This window comes from Condylura cristata, unplaced genomic scaffold, assembly GCF_000260355.1.
Source record: "Condylura cristata isolate star-nosed mole 26May11 unplaced genomic scaffold, ConCri1.0 scaffold00016, whole genome shotgun sequence".
Taxonomy (NCBI): Eukaryota; Metazoa; Chordata; class Mammalia; order Eulipotyphla; family Talpidae; genus Condylura; species Condylura cristata.
This window is the reverse complement of record NW_004567117.1, coordinates 34881437-34905439: the sequence shown is the minus strand read 5'-3', so window position 1 is coordinate 34905439 and position 24003 is coordinate 34881437. Positions and strand designations below refer to the sequence as shown.

Here is a 24003-nt window from a genome sequence, read left to right as displayed (position 1 = left end):
CTAATTGATCATCTGTTGCTAATGGCATTCATTTCCATGTTTAGTAGTCTCTAGGACAAAGGTTCTATCAATAAGAAGCTTAATTTATGTAAAATTTAAGGCTGCAATTCAATCACTAAGGGGCTTGATGCATATGCATTTCTGCCATCTACTCAAGAGGTTACTTCATCCTGTATTCTAAAATTATTCCTCTAGAGGTCAAAAAATTCTCTTAAGATACCAGATAGTGAATATTTTAGTCTTTGTGGTCCAAGAGGCAAAGCCAAACCAAAGATATTATATATGCACTCATATACCAAGCAAGGAATTACTTTCCAAAAATTTTGGAAGTTCAAACTACAAGGGATATATATATATATACTTTTTGGTAATGCAAGCCTACTAATGAGAAAAATTGAATTTTCTTTGAGATTCTCACTTTGCTTTATTAGCATTCAAAGTTAGTGCTCTTTATCATCAAAAACAATTATGTTCATCTGTTAATGCTGGTTCATGAGATTTTTACATATTACATCTATGAAAAATGTCTTTTCCCTCACAGGGGTACTCACATTGATACCAAGCACAAGCAGATTACTTCAGTTGAACATACTTATCATTTGAAAAGCATTTGTAGAATTCTATTTGCTTCTTGATATTTGCCTTTTCTGTTTTAGATGTCATTAACCTTCAATCATTTCCTATTGAAGGTAAAGGAAGAGCTCTTCAATTGCACAGCTAAATGGATTTTCCAGTAGGGAATCTTCTCTTTACTTGCAAGTCCAAAAAATGCTGCTGAAACTAGTTTGAGTTTAAAAACTGGATTTACATGGCACTTATGTGTAGGAGTAAATATTTTGTATTCTTGTAAAATTTGGAAGCATGGAAAGTGTTTGGCATTATTTATAATCCAAACATTAACTGTCACCTATACATGACTGCCACAGCATAAATCTGCATATAATTGATGTTTTGCCTGGTAACTTTAGGTTGATTTCATAAAGAAACCTTATGAAGTTTGTTTAAAAGTGAATTTCAAAGCTTTTCATTGTTCCACTATAGTTGGGGATGGTTCTCATGCAGAAAAATTTCAATTTTGACCCTAAAAACAAACAAAAAAATAAATATATAACAATAAAGATTTATGACTGCTGAGCCATCAAACAGGTAGGGCAAGAGAGAAGATTTAACTTCTATTTCTAGTGAAAATTCATGGAACTGATGATAGTTAAATCCACAAAACAAGGTTCACCATTGGCATTACTGGTTCAGTAATTCATGATAGAATCAAATATTTTCTGCAACATACCTTTTTTTTAATATAACATGAATAAATTTTAAGCATCATGTGTTTTAAAAGATTTGTAAATTTGTACTTTTTTGGGTATCACTCACTTTTATTACTAAGTTGTAATACTTTCTTATACTCCATAGACTGATTTTTTTTCTTAGCTTCTTTGAAATATTTCTTCTTACATTGCAACATGGAAACTCTTCACAGTGGCCAACTGTTTTACTGCTGTAAACTTAGCATAAAAAATAGTATAGTAGTATCAGTAACATCTTTTGGTCTCATCAAGAGTCATGAAAACTCATTGAGATAATTTGAAATAATTTTTAGTTGATTTGGTATTTCTTCCATATCATCAACTATTCTCCACAAAAGGCTGGCAATCTTAAAGTTTATTTTCTATGGACACATTCCTAAAATGCTACAATTAATCATAATTAACCCTCCATGGCAACGTTCTTATTTGGCTAGTAACTCACTCAAAATTTACTGTAGTTACAGGCTCATTTCCATTTTTGTGAAGAAATTCTGCTGTGATGATTTAAAGTTTTTAGTTAACTGTGGCTTTTTTGAGTTGTAAATATTGTGACAAATACTTAGTCTAACAATGTTAAATGTTAGATTGCATTCTTTTATTTTCCTCTTGAAATACTAGTCATCTTTTCAACTGTATTGTCATTTTTAAAATGTTAAACATAAATCTCAGTCTGTGGACCATCCAAAAGCCAGATTCATTCTCGGCCAGATGCATACTGCTCCACATCATTCTCCCCACTCCCAACCTTACAGCACAAGGTCATTTAGAAAAGTGTACATTGAGAATCATTGAATCACCATTTATTGTGCTCTCTTCCAGGTAAGGGAATTCAACTTTATTAAAAGGATGACTATATTTACTAGACTGTTTATAATCTAGTTTCAGCAGAATCAGAGGTTTTTTTTTTTTCATTATGTCAATAATTCTTGTGGTACCTCTTAGTTTATAATTTCACTTCGTTTCCACTCCAACATGAAGAACATTCCTGTTTTGCCCCCTTATGAGGTCAGAATACTTGGACAAGATCTTCAAATTAGCAAACCAAAGCCCCAGTTTGTCCTTGACAAACTAGAGAGGTTCATGCTACACAGCTGATGCTGAGAGTCTGAACTGTATGGATCACTGGGAATGCCACCCCCCAAAAATATGTGCTTATGACATCTGAAAATTTCTAGAACCTATGAACTGTACAAGAGGAATTCTAGCTTGGTTTTTCAAGTCAGGATTCCATAGAGGTGACTCAAAAGGGCAGTCCCATTTCTGTCCCCACTAGGCATGAAACAGCCCAAAATTCCACTGTCTGGCAGATCCTCTACTTCTCATCCTCTATTGCTTACTTTTCATGTCTGGTGGCTCTCCTCTGTGGCAACAGGTAAGTAGACACCTGATACAGTAGCTGGGTCCCTGATAATGAAATCTCACTGTAAACAATTAGGTGTGACACAGACTTAAAATGTGGCTATTTACCACCACCAACCTTTGTAGGGCAGTCAGCAGGAACCTGAGGGTCCTGCTAATCCATGAAAAAAAATAATCTAAACAGTATGTTACTTCAAAATACTGATGTCAGTTTGTTTCATCTTTTGTTTTTTTTTTTTCAGCATTTTCTCTTCCCTTGATTTCCATCTCTTCCTTTCGCTGGCATAAATAACTTGAAGAGCTTGTAGCTTACCAGATAAACTTGTTTTAATCACATGTGAAGGAAGTGGCGGTAATGAGGGTACTTCTCTTGAAACTTCACTCCTAGCTCACAAGGTCAAGGCTATGCTTTTCTGAAGAGCCACCCCTTTATAATGGCAGCTCAAGTGCCCTGGGGGGGGGGTGATAAGGGAGAGCCCCAACATGTGCTAGTGCATCGGAGGTCTAACAGGGTCTCTGGGGCTGAAGCATGCTCACGGGAGAGACTTGAGGTCTAAAGCACAATATCTTAAATCTAAACAATACTTGGTTTACAGAATGGAAAAAGATGTTTCTCGCATCTCAAAAGTTTTATCTTAATGTGAAATGGAGAAGAAAAAAAATGAGTATTTCAAAACATATTCCAACAATCAAGAGCTATAATTGGGGCCAGGGGGTCAGGGACTCAGCTCAAAACCAAGACTAATCCTGCAGTTTCTTAATCCGACAACCAGTATACTAGACAGTGCCCTCTTGTGGGAAAAATTTTATAACAGTCCTTACTGACTCCACAAAATATTCAGAGGCAGCTAAGTGGCAAATAATTAGTTGAAATTTTGAATATAAGTATTGATGTAATTGTATTGACCAATAATATCTACCTCGGGGTACTTGTTGTGAGGAACTGAGCTAAATAAGTACTTTAACTTACTTAATCTTTACAAGAGTGTGAGACAGGTACCACTACCTGTTTATAAACTGAAGCTTAAAGAGTCAATTTCCAAAAGTACCTCCCAAAAAGGGGATGGTATTTAAATTTTAGACTCTCTTAAGAAATCTGACTAAAAAAACCACACACAGAAAGAACAAGAACTGTAGAAATTTGGGAAACATTTCCTACTCTTTGCTCATTTTTACTAAGACTGTTGATTCTGTTTTCACTTGTAACAGTAAAGTATGACCACGTAAGGGATTTTAGATTATGGTGGAAACATCAGATTTACTCTAAAACAGGAGCCACTGGAAATTCTTATAAGCGATGCAACATCATCAGTTATGCTTTTAAAAGACAGTCTTGCTAGCGTGGAGGATGGAATGGAGTGGGACCAGGGTAGAAGGCAGCACAGGTCTTCTTTCCAACTGCTTCTCCCAACTAGAGGCATTACCAAGCATGCGTTATCTCATTTAATCCTTGAAACAGTGTGCAATGTAGCCACTAAAATGGTAGTGCTAATACTGGTGGGAATAAAAACCAATCTGATAGTGAGGCACAGGTTTCTTCTCAGCACAAAAGAAAACATACTGAGTCAGTAAATTATCAGACTTTTCTGCTGAAGTCTATGCACATATTACCCTCTACCTGGCTTATCCTCCCAGCCTATCTATCTCTTCCGATGGCAAAGGAAAACGACTCATGCATCCCCAGTGAAAAGCTGCAGCTTCTGAGCACTTTGAAGGGTGGCTTCCTATTTGCCTATGTGACTAAGACCGACGCTGGTATGAGCAAATCAGTAAACATCCCTGATTTTTTCCAGGCCACTTCACTGCTCCATCTTCTGTCCTTGGTGTCAGTTGCTCCATCTTCATTTCTCTGAAAATAATACCTACCTGGTTGCAATGTAATTGTGTCCACTTAGCTATTTCTAATATTGAGTTCCTTATGGTATCATTCTCTTGTTTGTCATCAGCTTTCCCAGCCCTACCTCACTCACTCTTCTATGCACCTCCATGCACATTGTGCTCATCTCGCTCAGGAACAGGAGCCAAATAAATGGCAGCTGAGGGAGTAACTGTAAAAGAATCAAAGGGAGAGTCCCACTGTCCTCTACGCATCTTGGACAGTGGCTCACATTTTAATAAAATGAGGTGACAAATTGATCAACACTTTAAGAGCAGTGCAAAATTTTACATATACCTGATTATACATTATGTAAGAGACACTATAATCAAGGAGTTACCTAACATTTTTTGAGACACGGTCTCCCCTAAGGATCCAGCCTCATAAAGGCACTACCCAGTAGATCTAAACAAGAAGTACAGAAAGGGTGAAGCCAACCTGAGTTTGGGGAAAATGTTACCATCTATGGAAACAAAAACACAGATCTCAGGAGTTTTAAAGAAAATCCTGTTTAAAGTATAAGAAACTAAAAAGAATTAATAATATGAGAAACTATATCTACAAAGAATATAAATAGGAAGTTTAGGAGAATCTAAGTAAAGCTATTCAGCTACTGCAAATCTGCTGAAATAAATCAGTAAAGTCACAACGGTGTCTTGCAGACAGTCAGCCTGTCCAGTGTAATATCTGAAAATAAGAAGTGGACAGGCAAATGGACTGGTCTCAGTTCAGATATTAAAGGATGGATATATAGTTTCACTTGCTGCATTATGATAAAAGTTGCTGCACTGTAAGAAAAAATAGTATGCAGTCACATCTTGCCTAGGATAAGAACAATGTGGAATAAAGTGGGAGGGTAAAGGATCCTGTTTTTTGTGGGATTTTTGGTCCAAAAAGGAAAAATGGTCTTAGTGAAAAGGAGTGTAAAGGAAAGGAAGGAAGTAGGAAGGAATGCCTTCAAGGATCACAGGAAAAATACCTAACACTATCACCTGCTATACGTGTCCAGGTAAGGTCAAGTCTGCCCCAACATATGAGAGGTACAACCCAACACAACATACAACCATTCATGAAGTGCCCAGATAATACACGAAACAGAAAGCTACATAAATGTCTTTCACATTTAAAGAAACTTAAGTTGTTCAGGAATTAACAGTTTTATTGGCCTTTTGCTTCTTACATCTCATGGCACCTTCTGACAAGTTTTCTTCTACCAAATAAGTTTCCAGACATAGTTAAAGGTGAGACAGGAAAAACGAAATGAATTTTCAATTCAAAACATGGGGAGATGGAAGGCGGAAGGAATCTTGTCACAATTTATATTCAGGTAACATTTTGGTTTATATATATATATATATATATATATCTTTAATTCAACAAAATATCATCCCAACTACTAAAGCAAAATAATACCCCCAAATTCCACATTCATAAATTTCACCAATATTACTAGAGACATATAGTCCAAACAAATTCAAGAAAACCAAATTCCTAATTTGGTCAGAAATCTCTATGATTATCACAGAAAAAGCTGAGACGTCTAGTTGACAATAAAGAAAATACAGTTGTTTTGAATCTTCACACATTCATCAAACTTTTATTCCTTGATTTCAAATAAATTTGGGGATTGGAATTTTAAAAATTTTTCCATGCTCAAACATCTTAAATATTTTTACTTAACATTTTCAACATACCTATAAAAGACAGAAAGGTTGATAAAGTTTTCTATTTACAATGTAATTTTTAAAATTGTTCTCATCTGCTGTAAATAACTCAGCTATCTCAATACTACTGTCTCCCTATTTCCCCTGAAAACTTCAAAATAAGTGAAATACTAAGAATGTAATTAAACTAATTATTTAGAGAATGTCACAATCATTTATATTTTTCAGAGGTGGCTATTTTTATCTTTAACCTTTAACAAAGTTGAGATAATCATTTTCATAAAATTAATTTTTTTTAGTAAAAAACTAGACTCCCATGTTTAACACACACACACAAGTACTCCTTGAGTGAGTATAATCAAATTTTTTGAAATATTAGTATAAAATTTTAGAACAGATCTTTGAGCTAGTATTTGAGATATGTTGTTGCAAATTAGAGCACTAACCACATCAGTGGTATTCAGTCATAACATAATCATTTTAGAGATACATTCCAAGTATACTAATCCAAACATAGTGGGCAATTAGCAGTCTATTAGCTGGTGTCTTTATTTTCTCTGACTTCTTTAAAATGTACCTAGTAATGGATTTCACTAAGCTTGGAACATGGCTGACCTAGATCCACCTGCTCACTTACTGAAAAACCTGCCTTTTTAATAGCGAGCCATACTTCTGTCATCAAAGTAATGCCTTGTTTGATCATGCAAACTATTTTATATGAAGCAAATAGATTATCAGTGCCAGAAACACACAGAGTAAACAAACTTATTGGCAAGTGCTCTTAAACTGGGTGAGAACAGTATGGTGACTAAACTCATCAAGGAAAGACAGGGCTCATTCTACAATCTTTAACGCAGCAGTTATATAATAAAAGTATGACAGTGCTTTAAACCAGGGAGAATAAAACAATTTCTATACCTAGATATTCCCTAATCAAGTTTTAAAATTATGCTTCACAGGCTTGCTTTATGATTTAATTCTTTTAATGGCAAAATCCATCTTGCTTATCAGAAGTTCATTCTGTTAAAACTGCAAAATTATAGAGCTCTGTTCAGTTCCACCTAAAGACAAACTTTAAAGAAAGTTACCGCTTACAAAATAACTTTGAGTTGCTTACTGATATTGTATATTCATTTTCTTTAAGTTTAGTTATCAAATTTTCTAAATCAGTTGACCACTGACCTCAGTTTTTACTAGCTTGAGTTAACTGCAAAACTGAAAGCTAGGAAATTATCTAATATCAAAATATTAAATTCTCAAATATCTCCTCCAAAAATATTTTGTAAACTGATTATGTTTTATCAAAATCTTACACATAATAAAGTACTAAGGTTCTCTTGGATTTCAAAATATGAAACTTCTTTCAGCATTGTATTATCCTGCTATTGTTAATTGCAAATACAACATATCTTAAATACTTGATTTATAAAAACTTAAAAGTAACAAACTTCCATATCAATAAGATACACCATAAGTTTTGCTATCCCTTTAAATTCCTTAAAAGTACAAAACTAAACTTTTAAATAGTACTGACCAAATTTAATTTAAAAAATCAGATAGACTTTCTTAATAGTCCAAAACCAGGAGGAAAAAAAAGATACCAAAGAAGGGTAATGAGTCCAGGTAAGGGTCAAGGAAAGAAATCAGCCACTGAATATTAGACATTTTTGGGCCTAAAGACCAAAGTAGGGCTACAGGACATGGTGATGATCATTCCTGCTCGCTTTTTGGTATTTTGGCACAAAACAAAGATGGTTACAAAATCCATGGACATTTTCAAGTTTGGTTTACATATATATATTACAAATATATATGTGTATATATATATATATCTGTAAGTATATGTAACAAATATATATGTGTGTGTGTGTGTGTATATATATATATATATATGTATATGTAATGCTTGTTCAAATCATAGGTTGTAGAATGTATGGATTATATCAGTTTAAGCAATTGGAAAAATACATTTTTGTTCTATAGTGACTATTTATTGGTTAGAAAGTTTTATTTTCCTCTTCACAGTTTCGGTGACTGTCTCCCACTGGTATCATCAACCAGGTCTCTCAGACGAGATAAATGGTGCAAAGCCCTTCATTAAAAAGTATAAAACACATTACAAACCAGTATTAAGGATTGAACAGGCAATGCAGACAGCATGAAATGGAGATTATATTGTGTATTAACTTCAAAATTAGTATAAGAAGTGAACTATACAATAAGTATCAAACTGAGCTTTTTCCTTATAAAACCATGAGTTCTGAATAACTGAGGGTTAGAACAATTCACTGAAAATTCATGTATAAACATCAATTAAAAATTTTTATATCAAACTTTTTCTTTAAAAATATAAGTAACCTAGTAAAAAAAAAATAGTAGGTAAAACTATACCACACTTTCCATGTAATTTTCACAACAGCTTTATGAAATGACCTTTTCTTCTGGTGTACTGTGTATATCATGTTAGAAAGTACATAACTCAGTTGTAACATGTATATTCCAAGAAAACTAAATTTAAAAAATAGCACTGGAGGATCAATTACAGTTCTAAGAAAACCCATTTTATTGAGCAGGGGAACAATCAGTAACATAAAGTCAAATAATGTAGTATACCTACAACCTGGCTTTTCTCTAAAATAAAGCCAAGCCAATCAGATCTTGATGAGAAATCTCAATTACCCTTCAAGCAAACCAGGAAGACAGAGGCCTTTAACTTCTCAGTGTTCCTCTAAAATTACTCTTCCAGTTTTTCGACACCCCTTATCCTTCAGATTCTTGAGAACCACTCAGAAAATGTTAGTCAACCATATTTCAGATCTCTATTTAGAGACTAAGAAAAACAGTTATAATGTGCAGTTATCTCTATTTGTAAGGGGTCTACATAATCACATACTTTATAATGCAATATATTGTTTTACTTTAAACAAAGTTGTAATTCTATTTGTAAGGGGGAGTTGAAAGGTGAGTTCTACAGTCTCTAACACAGGTTTAATAAATGTTAAGTGAAATAATATTAAATTTTGAAATCTTTCATTTTATTCAGAATAGATAAAAAAAATAGAAAAAATTATGTGTTAATCACTACATTATATCTATTTCCCTGTACTTTGCTTCTTGAAAACTTTATTCAAATGTAATAAAAATCTGAATTATGTTACCCTTTAAACAACTTAATTGAATTTCTGAGATTCTCATCTTCAGTAACTAAATGATAACTCACCCAAAGTTACTAAACAGTCAGAGGTAAATTTAATTACTCTATCATTTCTACATGAAACTGTAAGTCTTTCTTTATCTGAAGAATTTTCTTCTTCCTAGAGATACATTTATGAGAAAGAAGATATTTTATAAATATATTTGGGATATAATTTCCTTTTTCTTTTTAGGATTATTATTTATCTACCTGTGATTCAAAAGAAAGAAAAAGTTAAGTGACTAGAATCCTAACTATTTGCAACTCTGAGGACCATAAATCCTTGGATACAAAGTCTCTAAAATTAGAAAAAAAAAAATATATATATATATTCTTAAGATGTATTCTGTTTTTCTGACTACAGTCCAAAAGATTGTAACACATAAATTGCTAACTATTTGACAACTTTAAGCCTAGTTGTTCATCCACTGAATAGTTAGCCAGACATTAATGCTCTTCAATATCCCCTTTCTTTGTTTGCTGATTAAATATGAAAGTAAATAAAAGGTCACACTAAAGTTTAATTAAAGGCCTTCATTAAAGCAATGCAAGAAGGCTTCATACTAACATACTTTACAATTTTTAACCTACCTGCATTTAAAATGTTATTTTAAACAATAAATACATATTACTAATTAGATATTTATTTTAGTATTTTTATGATCATGATTCAATATAACTGATTTCTTTCTAATTCTATATAATTTACTTCATGCCTTGAGAAAACAATTTTAGCGAGAAAGGCAAAAAGGGGTAATGGGTTAAGAAAATTAAATAAAAAAGCTTAGTAGAAATAGGACATAGTCAGTCCCCTACCTCAGCTATATATTCACCTGGCAGTTCCTTTCACTTAACCTTCATTTGCCCTCAGAATAAAACAATCCACTTAGAGAAGAGGTTATCAAAATTATGAACTCATAGATAACTTGAAGGGAGACATAGACGATACAATTATATGAAATTATTCTTGATTCTCTTCTCTAAAAAAGTGAGAAAGCAGGCTAGCAGGGAAAACACTTTAAGGGTGATGTTACAACAAACATCACTTTAAAACTGAAATAAAAAAAAATTCTTTTATTATAATGTAGCTATTGATGAACATTAAGAGTTAATACAAATAATGAAGCATCAATCTTGCTCCCTGAAAATGGCATTCTATACATTGACAAGATTATTGATGGTTTTAAATAGAAAAATGTTAACAACATTCTTAAATAATTCCAGCAAATAGTAAAAGCACCCACAGTCAGTATCAATTATAGCGATAATTGAAAATAAGCACAACGCTTATTTTCACTAAAGAATGATTTCTTCCAGGATATGTATTTTAATTCAGAAAATACATGAATTCTGTGACACAAGTTCAAAATCAATATTTTTACTAACAATGGAAAGCTCGATGTCATCCACTTTAAATTTTAAAGCAGGGTTAAGCCCTTTATCCTAGGAAGCTGAGACCCCACATCGAGTCTCCATGGACACTAACCCACTAACATTAATTAGACGAGTGTTACATTCAGGGAAACTGTAGAATCAAAATCTGTGGTTTGAATCCCACTATAACTTCCTCTTGCTAGCTATGAAATAACTGCAAGTTACTTTATTATTTGATAGTTATTGCTTGATCTCCATTGTTAAGATAGTAACAGAACTTACCTCAGAGGGTTATGAAAATCACATGAATTATATTCAAAAGCACTGAGAACACTGACTCTTGGTAAATATTCAATAAGTGTTGGTTATTATTGTTATTATTCACTAAATACTACTAGGTATAGAACACTAACCCAAGTACTATGGCAAGCTAGAGTGAGGCACTATTTTTAAGCTTAAGATTTTAAATTAAGTAGAGTTTGGGGGCATAAAAAAAAAATCACACATACATACATGTATATATTTTAAACTATAAAAACAAAAATATAAATATTATATCATGTGTGTGTGTATATATATACATATATATATATATGACAATTAGAGTCATAAGTTTTATGTCTAGTGCTTTTCTATTACTTCTTTAGATAGTAACAACCTAAGCAAATTCTGGGAGAGCTCCCCCTTAAAGCTAAGTGACTTACTATCATAAGAGTAAAAATTTTTAGTTTTAGTGTTTCCTAAGTTCAGGATCCCGTCTTCTGAAAGCACCTTATATACACGCACAAGCAAGCCCTTAAATAAATACTCTTCTGTGAATGCCATGACTAAAGGAAAGACTTATACGCTACCCACTTTACTTAAGGTAATATATAACTAAGAAAAAGGATTAACATTCTCAGGATAGTCAAACCTATTTTTATAATCAGGATACTGTATTCTGTAGAGATATCAAATGATACATTTCTGATTATTACACTTATTCTAGAGGAAATATACGGTAACACATTTCACAAACAAGTTGTTTTTACAGAATATCCATACTAAAAATATCTTTAGTTGTTGCTATTACTAAGAAATGAAGACAACCTTTCTAGACCATTCTCATACATCAAATTTGGTAATCTTAGGTATTCTTGTAAAAGCCCAAGAATGTTTTAAGCAGGCTCAAATGAATGCCACAGAATTAAATAATATGTTCTAAGAAGCTTAAATATCCCCAGTATATGTTCTCAGAACTTAATTCTACTGTGAAACATTCTGATTTCAATCAAGGAATGACTAAAATGGACTAGTAACCATAACATTTAGAAATTAATAGACAATACTTACTTTTGAAGTGACCTAGTAATAGGAACCATACTTTCCTTCAGTTGTAATTTAGAGAAATCATCTTCTGAAATCTATTATTAAAAACACCAAATGTAACAATGTTTTAAACAACATTAAAAAATACTGTTTTCATTTCTAAGAAAATACTTCTAGCTAATACATTTTAGTGAAGCATTAAATATTTTATTTTAAATATTTTCCAATTTATTTTCAATAAGCTTTTAAACTTATATCCAATAAAAATCAAGTCTGGATTGAAATTATGACTTTACCAAACAAAGTCATATCTCAATGATGTGTAAAGGTAAGGGAAAAGAAGAATGGATTGCATTCTATAGTTAATGGTATCATCACTAGACTATAGTAAGAGAAATTATGAAATATAATTTAACTAGGCCACGAGGGCACTGAAGAGCTGATATATTTATTTGTAAGCAAAATTAAATTTCAGTTTCACTGCTTTACAAAGCTCCACAATGCAATTATTAAGTATTTCCTAGGTACTAAATTTTTTACCAGACACCAAGCACTACAGTAAATACTTTATATAGCATATCTCAATTTATCTTCTGAACAACTTCAATTTACTGAAGAGGAAACAAACTAAAAAAGGTTAAATGATTTATTGATAAATATTGCAATTGCTAGTAAGTAGCAGAATTAGAACTCAAAACCAGACTTGGGGGAATATAAATAGGCTTTAAGCACTACAAATAAAAGAAAATTCAATCCCTACCAAATAGTAAGCAGCCCAAAGTAAAAACAGACTATCAGATTCCTGGGAAATACACACAAAAAAGCATAATGGTTTTAAAATAAACTTGTAAAGAATGGTAGTAAGACTTGACTCAATAATAGTGGGTATTAGACCATTGTGTGATAGAATATATACACTTGTTGAAATGTGAAGTTATGCTCCTAAAACTTACAGTTATAAACCACTATTACCTCAGTTAAAAAAAAAATAAAAATAAAACTTTACATTATGCTATTCAGTAGATAAATAAATAAAACAAGGTAACAAAATTAAATTCCAGATAGCAAAGTTATAGGGAGAAATCTAATGTAAAAACATTTGTTTCAGGCCTTCCTTAATATAAATACTAGTTTTGGATCACACAGAATAATTTTGTAGGGCATTAAAAAACAACTCTTGGGCCTCCCTGGTGGAACAAGGGATTAAGTCTCAGCACTATGAAGCTATTGACAGCCACTACAGCACCAGTTTGACCCCGGCCACGGAGCTGACACATCTTGCACTGCAGACCTCTCCTGTCTCGCCTGCTGCTCCCCCCAACAGTGAATTTCAGTAGATCTGGCTGTTGTGCTCCCTACTCTGTCTCTGGTGAATCCTCTCACTTCATACCTGTGGCCTACACTCCAGCTCTTGTATGCATAAATACATAAACCCTGTAAAAAAAAAAAAAAGCTCTTACAATTGTACTATCATATCTCAACATTTGTATTTATAACCATAAACTAAATAGAAATACCTAAATAACTAAATAGAAATTCAAAGGCATACAACTGCAGAAATTTAATGGCATTAAATCTGAATAAATAACTTTCTCTTTTTAAAAAACATTTTAGAAAGAGTTATTTACTTATGTGCACAAGAACTAGAGGTGCAGTGGGTGAAAGGATTCACCAGAGACGAGTGGGGAGCAGAATGGGCAGATCGACTGAAATACACTGCTGTGGGAAGTAGCAGGTGAGGCAGAAGTGGTCTGCTATGCTATGTGGGTCACCTCCCTGACTGGGAATTGAACTTGTGCTGCTGTGGCTATAGATAGCTTCACAGTGCCACCAGGAAGCCCTACATTACTTTCGAAAAAAAATAGGCTTCTTCCAGGGACGGTGTCTAGGGGCAGTCAGAATGGTTTAGTGTTAACTGAACCATCTGACGACGTCTGATATACCATCGTAGGCTACCCTACAAATACAGTCTCTAATAAAATAGGCTTTCCCAACTTCCTGGTAAACAACAGAATTGTTTCCCTATATACCAAGAAAGTTGGGAAAACACCAAATCCGCATGTGTAGCTTGCACATGTGGTGTGCCCAAGCTGACTTCAAAGCGTTAGTGCTGTGAGACTAGTTCCTAGGAGGCTATCTAAAACAAAAAAGCATGTCAGCAGACCTAGGGTGGCTCCATGTGTGCTGTGTGTCCAGCACAGACAGGGTCAAGGAGACTTTCCTTACTGAGGAGCAGCAAATCATTGTGAAGGTGTTAAAGGAACAAGCAGAGTCAGAAAACAAAATAAAAAATAAAGCTTTTTGACTAATAAAAGACAGTACAACTCTATAACATGTGCTGTGTGACATCTTATAACTTGAAAGTAAAAGTCAATCTGAAAAAAGTAACAGAAGTCTTTTCACAGACCTTAATTCATAAATCAAGTTTCTGCTTACTTGCTTAACTTCTTCTTTTGGATCTGTGGTTTTATTCTGATTAAAACTTTCTTGTATAGCTTGAAGATTAAATAACATTTGCTTCAAGGCTTCAACAGGACCATGATGTTTCCCGCCAGAAAGTGTACAGCTCTGAGATTAAAACAGATGAGTAATTAAACCAGAGGGGGGAAAGTATATTTTATATACTTTTTCCACAACATAAATTAATACAGAACTCCAAACAAAGCACTCCAAAGTATTTTAAGAAAAAATATTGTAACTCACCACTTCCCCATATCTAGTCCCCAAATAGAGCTAATCATTAACATTTTGACACATCCTTTTCAGTTCCTGCTCTTCTAAAATAAACAAACGGTATGCTTACATTTGCAAGAAATCCACTTGTACATTTAAAATCATAGGTTAGAAATGAAAAGTCCTCAGAAAGCAAGTAAACAATATGCTTTTTCAGGTATGTAAATAAAGCTGGTTACCAGCTAAAACAAGGAGTAGAATTCCAATTTCTCTGCATACTTTTAAAGGTCACACAGAAAAAAAATACAACAGTTTTTTAACTCATCATGGGCCACACATTTCTTGCCACCTAAAAAACACTATACACCATTATTCTTACCTGTGTCAAAAGAAGGAAACAGCATTTAACCACATAAAGTAGTCAAAGTTCTTTTAAAAGACTCTATAAGAAATATTTTAAATTTTCTTTTAAAAGCTCTACCAACCATTATTTGTACATAATTTAAAATGAGTTGCTGGTATCCTGATAAATATCCACAAAGGTGTCAACTTAACAATAGTTCAGCATAGACACTATATATCCTATTTGCATTGCAAGCCTAGAGGAAATTACTGGCTATCATTAAAATATTAGAAGTTGGCTCTCACTCATGAACAGATTCAAAGTTAAGCTAAAAAGATTTTTTTTTTTTTAAAGATTTATTTATTTATTTTGTGCATACAGAACTGGGGTACAGGTCAGAGGCTCAGGGGCGGTGAGAGGCTTCACCAGAGACAGAGTGGGGAGCAGAACAGTGAGAGGCTTCACCAGAGACAGAGTGGGGAGCAGAACAGGCAGATTGATGAAGTACACTGCTGAGGGAAGCAGCTGGCGGGCCAGGAGAGGTCTGGCTCGCCATGTGGTCTCCTCCGGGGCAGGAGGCAGGCGGGGATGAACTCATGCGGAAGTGGCTTCAGATTCTCAGTGCTGTGCTTTAACCCGCTGCGCCACCAGGGAGGGCCTAAGCTAAAAAGATTTTAAAGACACTCCACAGTTTTAAGAACAAGGTAAAAGAAATAGGGTATAGGAATATAAAATGGTGTAGTTGATATGATGTGAAAATACTTATTACAAAAGCCCAAACTGATAGGTGCACAGAATCATTTTCATTGCATTCTTGTCAAGAAAGCATAACCCGAGAAAACTTCAAACCCAAATTGGGAAACAACCTACAAACTGACAGCAATCTTCCAAAGTGTCAAGGTGGTAACAAGGAAGATTGAGAAGTTGTCAGATCTAAACAGATTAAGGAGACATGACAATGAAATGCTGCATCCTGGGACAATACAGTAGAAAAGCTGGTGAAAACAGAAAAAGGTCTGTAGTTAATAGTAATATGCCTATGTTAACTGCCTGTCTGACCATTATACAATGATTATGTGAGATATTAACACTAGGGGAGCTAAAATAAGGTTGACAGGAACTACCTGTATAATTTTTGCAGCTTTATGTATATCTAAAATTATTTTAAAAATAATAATAAAAACTATTATGTGAGTGGGTAGAGAAAAGGGTAAAATTGATTAGTGTGTAATATTTACCCATCTCAAACTTTGAACTATTTCTGCAATTTCTTTTTCTAAGTAACCGGTACCATCCAATCTTGGATTCTTTCTCTGAACTGTCAACATCTAAAATGTATCCCAAGTCTAACCATTTCTGATCACCTCCAATACATTTACCCTAATCCAAGCTTCTACAATTCCTATAAAAGATTATAAAAGCCTCCTGAGTTTCCTGCTCCTTTTCCAATTCCTCTTAAATATGTTTCATATATTTTAAAACTCCAATGTTTTCATTCCTACACTTAAAACCCTCCAGTGACTTCCATCTCACTTAAATAAAACATAAATTTTACATGCCATAAGTTTATAAGACACCACATGATCTGGCTCCTGGTTACTTCCCTAACGTTAACTCTGACTAACCTTTCCCATGTCCATTCTGATTGAGCTACACTGAATGGACACCGCTGGTCCTTGAACGTGCCAAACCCACTTCCACCTTAGGGTTTCTGCACTACTAACTGCCAAATTTATTCCCCTGTCAGATACTTGGTTTATTCACTCACTCCAGGTTTCTGCTCAAATATTTCAATAGAAAGGCCATTCCTGACCACTTTATCAAAAAAAAGTGTACCTCATTTCTCTATCCCCAAATTTTTTTCATTTTATATAAAGTAACATACAGGTGTTATGTTATGGTTTTACTTAGTTTATCTCTCCAACCAGAATAAAAAGTCTAAGAGGCAAGGGGTTCCTTTTATTAGTAAAAACAGTTACCAGAAAGAGTTTAGTACTTTGTACTATCTTATGTACAGCTATTCGGTCAGTCATATCTGACAGCCTCTACTTTTTCTAGTAAAGAGAAAGACACATAAAAAGAAAAGATTCAATTTTTTAGTTAATTTTTGCTTGAGTGTTCAACCTCTCAAATCACCTAGATGTTAAGATCCCAAAACTATTATTTCAATATTTAGTGGTCATAGGTTTATATTCTTAAACAAATTACACATCATTTCTCATGTGCATAAATACACATTTATGCTTTATTCAGGGATACTATCAAAATGCACATATGCTGATTTTATAAAATTGATTAACCTTCCTACCTTAGAGAGATTATTATAATTGTATCTTAATTAGAAATACAACTCTCAATAATCAATTGCCCTATGGGAAAATGTAATTCACTTTATGATAATCTATCTTGTCTTCCAGAAAAAAAATAAAACATTTTAAAGATAACTTAGGTTTTCTGTAAAATGCAATACCAGGGCTCTCCCTAGTGGTGTAGCAGGTTAAAGCACTGCATTATGAAGCTTCCCAAAGCCACTGTAGCACCAGTTCCATCCCCGGCCAGGGAGCTGACCCACATGGTGTGGCAGACCTCTCCTGTCTTGCCAGCTGCTCCCCTCAGCAGTGTACTTTGTCAATCTGCCTGTTCTGCTCCCCACTCTGTCTCTGGTGAATCCTCTCACCCACCACACCTTTGGTCTATACTCCAGTTCTGTAAACATAAATAAATAAATCTTTTTTTAAAAAAGCAATACCAGACCTCTTTACTCAAGAAATTTAAAATTAAATTATCAGTAATTCTGGGAATGTTGTCCTTACGGATATGTATTGTAGAAGAGAATACTGGGGTCTTTCTTTATAATTTCTAAATAATTTAGAAATTAATATCTATATGTCAGTCATAAGTCACCTTTAGTAAGTTAAAAGGATTTAATTTCACTCACCTGATTATCACTATTTAAAAAGTTTTCAAGGAACCCTTTAGAACACTTTGCACCTGAAGTTTGTTGAAGGCTATCATCGGAATTAACAGGAACAGGAGATTTGCTAAGTAGAATTTAAAGATACAAGACAACAAGTAAGTTCTTAATATGCAAAAATTAGTAGCTAATTGAATAGTTACATTTAAAAACAAATGGCCACCAAGAAATAACTATATGGATATGATTTATATTGATATTCCTTGGTAATTCCCTCACTTCCCAAGATTGATACCAGAATCTAACTCCTCCCATCTCCTTGTTTTTTCTTTAAAACTTTCAGGAAAAACTATAATGAACTGAAGACACTAAACTTCAACCAAAGAAGCTTTCAACTATAGGCAATGTTACAAAACTCATTTATTTCAAATAAGTACTACATTTTTTCCAAGTAACCACTATTAGCTAATGATAATATTTAAAATCCCCACAAATTATGATTTCAAAATTATTACTCTTAATTTGAACATCTCTGATATTATTTGCTAACCTACTTTAGTTTTAAAGTATTAGTAATACTTTAGCAAAGCAAAGTATTAGCAAAGTATTACTGCTACAGTATTTTACAAACACACAAACCAACTGAAGAAAATAACAAATTAAGGAAAAAAGAAAAGAACTAAGTGAATTGATTGTTAACCCTTTTTTTTTTTAAAGATCACTAAACCCCAATAACCGAAAAATAAAGCTAAAGGGGGTAAAACACTGTTAGAGTTTGTAAGAGAACTATCATATGTTGACAACGCTCTTGATTATTTTCTAATTAACTGAATCCTTGCAACAAAGCCTAAGTATTATTTCTCCTTCTCTAATGTACAGAGAAGTTACTGGTACAAGTCTCATTCAGCAAGGAAGCACACGATGGGGTTCCAAATTGGAGTAAGTGTCCATATTCCAAACAATAAGAAATGCAACTGAGAAGTAATTGAAAATGACTCAGGGATTTAATAGATTCTGTCAGTAACAGAATGAAAATTTAGACAATTGAAGATAATAAATTATCTATGGCAGGATGATACAGAATTACCAAGAATGAACTTTTTACATTTCTGTTATAATAGCGTTAAAAAATAAAAGCTTTTCTGTTAACTCCCAATTTTTACTACACGCTTACATTCATGGGTAGATCTGAGCAAACACTTTAAGTGATAGTGAGAAGCTATAGCATAGAAAAGTTGAGTGCAAAAATGAAACAATCTGAGAAACTACAAAAATTTATACAACAGACCAAACAAGAAAATGCACCATGACTTAAACAAAATACAAGCAAAGAAAAAGTAAAATGTTAGTGAAAAGAATAGAGAAGGGCTATGGTGACTTGGTGATGGGAAGCCCACGGGGATTACAATTGAGATGAAAAAAAAAAGTACAAAATGATGTAAAAATAAACTATTATATTATATAAAAAAAGAGAAGGGAAAGTAAAAAGACACAAGAATATCATAGTATTTCTTTCTGCAAAATAGCTGCTTGCCGTTCTAATTCGAACTAAACATACACCAATATTTCAATAGTGCAACCAAAAGAATACACCACACCACCTTGTGGTAACAAATGAAAAATACAACTTAAAGCTAGCAACACAGCTATGCTCTACTGAAGAACCATGTTATTTATCACTAAACTATTTAAAAGAGCAGATATTCACGAGATATTTTTCATGTGGCAAACTAAACAGCTTTTGCATTGCAACTTACAAAGTAACAGGAATATTTTCCCATGATCTTTCAGCTTCAAGTTTATCTAATGAGCAAGGACTGTCATCCTTTTTCATAGACTTTGGTAATTCTTCAGTACAAGGTTCTAGATTACTCTTGGCCTTCAGAATAAGCAATTCAATTTTGTCACCTAATTTAAAAGATTAATTAATTTTTAAGGGAAAAAAATAAAGCAAATAGAGCAAAGTCATACAAAAAACAAGAATTCAGATAACTTGGAATATACACTTATCTGTGACATTAAATTGTGATCTTACATTGAAGAAATGTAATGATCTTACATATAAAGAAAGTTAGGACATTTTCTTCACACAAAAATGTTACATAAATGAAGACCATCAATTTTAAAAACAGGATCACCTGACTGGCACAACAAGAATACAACATAAAATCTCCTAGAGGTTATTAAACATACAAACACTTTTCTTTGGTTCTTTAAAAACAAAACAATTCAATTACCATTGAATGGCTTTTTGGAATGTCCTGGGAGTAGATCTTCACACTGCCATTGGCTATGGTCACAATCACATGTATATTCATTAACTAATCCTTTACCATCATTCAAGGAATTTGAAATGTTTGAGGGTTCAAAAGAATATTCAAAACAATCTAATTTATTCATAAGCCGAGAAGTTCTTTGCGCCCGGTAACTATGTCTAGGGGAATGTTGATCTTCTTGAAATATTTTATAATTATTTTTACTGCTTGTATCAGGTAGCAAATCTTGATTGTGGAGCCATACTGGGTATTTGAAATCTGGTATACTTGTTATCCCTGAAACATTCAGATCAGACTTCTGGCTAGTGAACCATCTTGGGTAATTTTGTTCAAGATTGTGCTCTGAACTATCCTTGAAAGATGATTTCTTGGAAAAAGATGGTTCAGAAATGCATATACTAGTCTTTTTCGTAAGCTTTGGGTTCCGCAGCCTCCCACATTGCTTATCAGTCACATTTGTATATACAACAGGAGTAACTAAGTTATCCTTGCACATGGGAGGGGAGGGCTCTTCAAAAGTTTCATTAATTTTAGTGTTTGATAAATTGAGTCTTCCAGTGCGTTTCTTAATTTTCTTAGTAGTTCGATGACCTGGTCCAATGTAAGTGAAAGAAAATGATCCATCTGCCGGAAGTTTTAATAGATCATCAGTTGTTAAGCTAATGGAATCTATGTCGTTAGCAGTCTGTCTTCTGTAGGATAGGGACTGGAAGCTCTTTTTGTGATCTAGAATTTCAAAAGCTGAAAAGCAAAGCAACTTTTGTTTATTTTTCTATATCCCATAAAAGTATTTCATTATATTCAACAACAACAAGTGAGAATTAAGAATTTAAGAATAATTTTTACCACTCTATCTGATTAAGGTTAAAAAGTATAGGTGGGTGACACAGGGTATGCTTTCTCCTCCCCTCATAGCACTTTGTTTTTATTTCAGCACCTTTTTTTTCCAACATCCTGAATTTTACCATGTGCATTAATTACTGTTTTTCAGTTTTTTTCATCTTATACATATCCAAAGTACTAGTACACTCACATATTGGTGACTTAATATTGGCTGCAACAAGGGGGAAAATTCGTGTCCTTACCTACTACCCCTGCAATAGCATTAACAATGAGAACAGGCTATTCTAATTCTCCTTTTTCTGGAATATATTGCCCACATCTCTCTAAGAGTTTTTTTCCCATTCAACAGTCATTCCATAAGTGCTCAGCAAAGCATAAATTAGGTTATCAAAAGCTGCATTTTCCAAGTTTGTCTTCATGGAAGCCTTATAAAGAAAACCTCTCTTAACATTTTGTGAGATCCAGAGATCTGGAATATTAATGTTGTCCTAACCTATCAAATGGGATTGATCAAGTATAAACTTAGAAATGTTGCTAGTTTAAATTCAGAAATGTAGTTAATGGAAACTAAAGCCATTAAGCCAACGTTCTTTTCATTATGCTATAATAAAATGTTCTAAGAGTTTAGAAGCAGCTACCCACTATTATTGAGACATTCATCAGCTTCCCCTTCAAGGTCAAAAGAGGATCTTAATTGAAAATTACCAAGAATTACAGAATATTTAAGAAACTATTCATATCTCAATATTATATGTTATTTTCACCCTCAAAAGAACAAAAAAGTCTAGCTTTCCAAGTCTACAACCTATTTCTCAAAAGCTTTAAATCACCTGACAAAAAGAAAAAAAAAGAATAAAAGCATACCATTGTTTGATTTATAAATATGGTTGGAGAATTCTGGCATAGTGGTAGAACATTTATCAATGTTAATCTTTCCAGTGCTTGCACCAAGATACATTTGGCTTAGATCATAATCATCTATATAGGCCTGTAGAGCCTGAGAAGCAGAGCTATACAATTTGTTCTTATACTGAAAGGAGGCATCAGACTTAGAGGAGTCACTACCACTCAGGCTGCAGCTTGTTAACAGAGAAGACACTGAAGATTCCCGAGAACAAACTCTGTGTTTTATATTTGATTTTGCCATGACTTCTTCAAAATAGATTATTTCTATTCATTTCTCTTAAAAACTGTAATACAAAAACAAAAGGTTCCAATTAAAGGAATAAGTCATATGTAGAAAAATTACTAATTATCTAAATGTACATTTTCTTTTCTTTTTTTTTTTTTTATCTGTTTATGGATACAGAACTGGGGTATAGGCCAGAGGTGCAGGGGTGTGAGAGGATTCACCAGAGTCAGAGTGGGGAGCAGAACAAGCATATGTACTAAAATACATTTCTGAGGGGAGCAGCGGGTGAGAAAGGAGAGGTCTACTGTGCCATGTGGGTCACCTCCCTGGCCAGGGATCAAATTTGTGCTGTAGTGGCTGCTGACAGCCTCATACTGCTGTGCTTAACCCATTGTGCCACCGGGGAGGACACACTTATGTTTTCTTTAAAGAATGAAATGCATTATCTAGAAATATTCCTTTTTAGGAAATGTTTACTATAGGTTTTCTGTTATTTTAATTATTGTGTATTTCTTCATCAATAATTAAAAAGCATTTATTGAGCATCCCCACTATGTGTCTGGAATTATGTGTTAAGATTTCCCTGAGAATATGTATGAAAAATACCAAATGACAAGTACTTACTTTTTTTAAAAACTCCTATTACTTAAGTATTTTCTTATGGTGATAGTCTATGACGTCACAATACCTAACATTCCCCTAAACAGAGTATTTTTCTATTCTTAAGTCTACCACCAAGCACTGTAGGCAATAGCTATCTACAAAATAAAATCTTAAAGGCACCAAATAAGGTAATAGAAACAAGAAAGAATAAGGAAGAATTTTCACGTTCAATATTGTAAATGTCAGTATGTGATGTTAGCCAACACTTTTCCTCCAATAAAGGCTCTCAAACAAAATTATTTATAATACTTACCCATAACAAGCTAAAGTACAAATCCTAATATAAAATGATCTAACAAAATGTTCTTTCCCTAATAGTTAATAATAATTTTTGAACTTACTTTTCTTCTATTCTATATTCAACTCTTGAATATAAAAAAATAATTAAAAAGCCATTAAAGACAAATAGTTTGAAAATCATTTTACTGTTTTTCCATGATCAAATTTAAGGGAATTCCTGTCTACTTTTACATAATAATAACAGGTCTATATTTGAAAACTGAAGGTACTACTTCATTATATGAATGCATTTCTTTTAAAGTTAAATCAACTTTCTGTACTGAAAAGGAAAGAATGTCTAGGAATTAATGTTAAGTTGTCAAGTTAATAAATTTTTGGCTACATGGAAGTGTTTAAGTTATAACAATTTTTTTTTTAAAGATTTATTTATTTATGCACACAGAACTAGGGTACAGGTCAGAGGTGCTGGGGTGGTGAGAGAATTCACCAGAGACAGACTGGGGAGCAGAACAGGCCGATCGATGAAGTACACTGCGGAGGGGATCAGCGGGTGGGTCAGGAGAGGTCTGCGGCACCATGTGGGTCACCTCTGGGGCTGGGGATCGAACTCATGCGGAAGTGGCTTTAGCTTCTCAGTGTTGTGCTTTAGACTGCTGCGCCACCAGGGAGGGCCCCAACTTTTAATAGAATCTTAATAGCTATCAAATTTCACTTAAAAATACTGAAAGCTTTCAATTTAAAGCCCAGGTCATTCTGACTCACCCACAGAGTGTGTCAAATATCTTTGCAAGAGATCTGACAGCAGTCAGTGGAAGCAGCAGCACAATAAGATAATATT

The 24003-nt window shown here is 33.5% G+C and overlaps 1 protein-coding gene across 1 annotated transcript; it reads right to left on the bottom strand.

Annotated features, from left to right (window-relative positions):
• Positions 1 to 8095: 8095 nt before the first annotated feature.
• On the bottom strand, positions 8096 to 22290 carry LOC101626948 (chromosome unknown open reading frame, human C18orf54). Its single transcript, XM_012725825.1, has 7 exons — positions 21995 to 22290; positions 20249 to 21028; positions 19769 to 19919; positions 18036 to 18138; positions 14518 to 14649; positions 12106 to 12176; positions 8096 to 8298 (listed from the first exon to the last, which is right to left on the bottom strand). The coding sequence occupies exons 1-7, from the start codon at positions 22275 to 22277 to the stop codon at positions 8226 to 8228; spliced, it is 1593 nt and encodes a 530-aa protein (XP_012581279.1). The 5' UTR covers positions 22278 to 22290; the 3' UTR covers positions 8096 to 8225.
• Positions 22291 to 24003: the final 1713 nt, after the last annotated feature.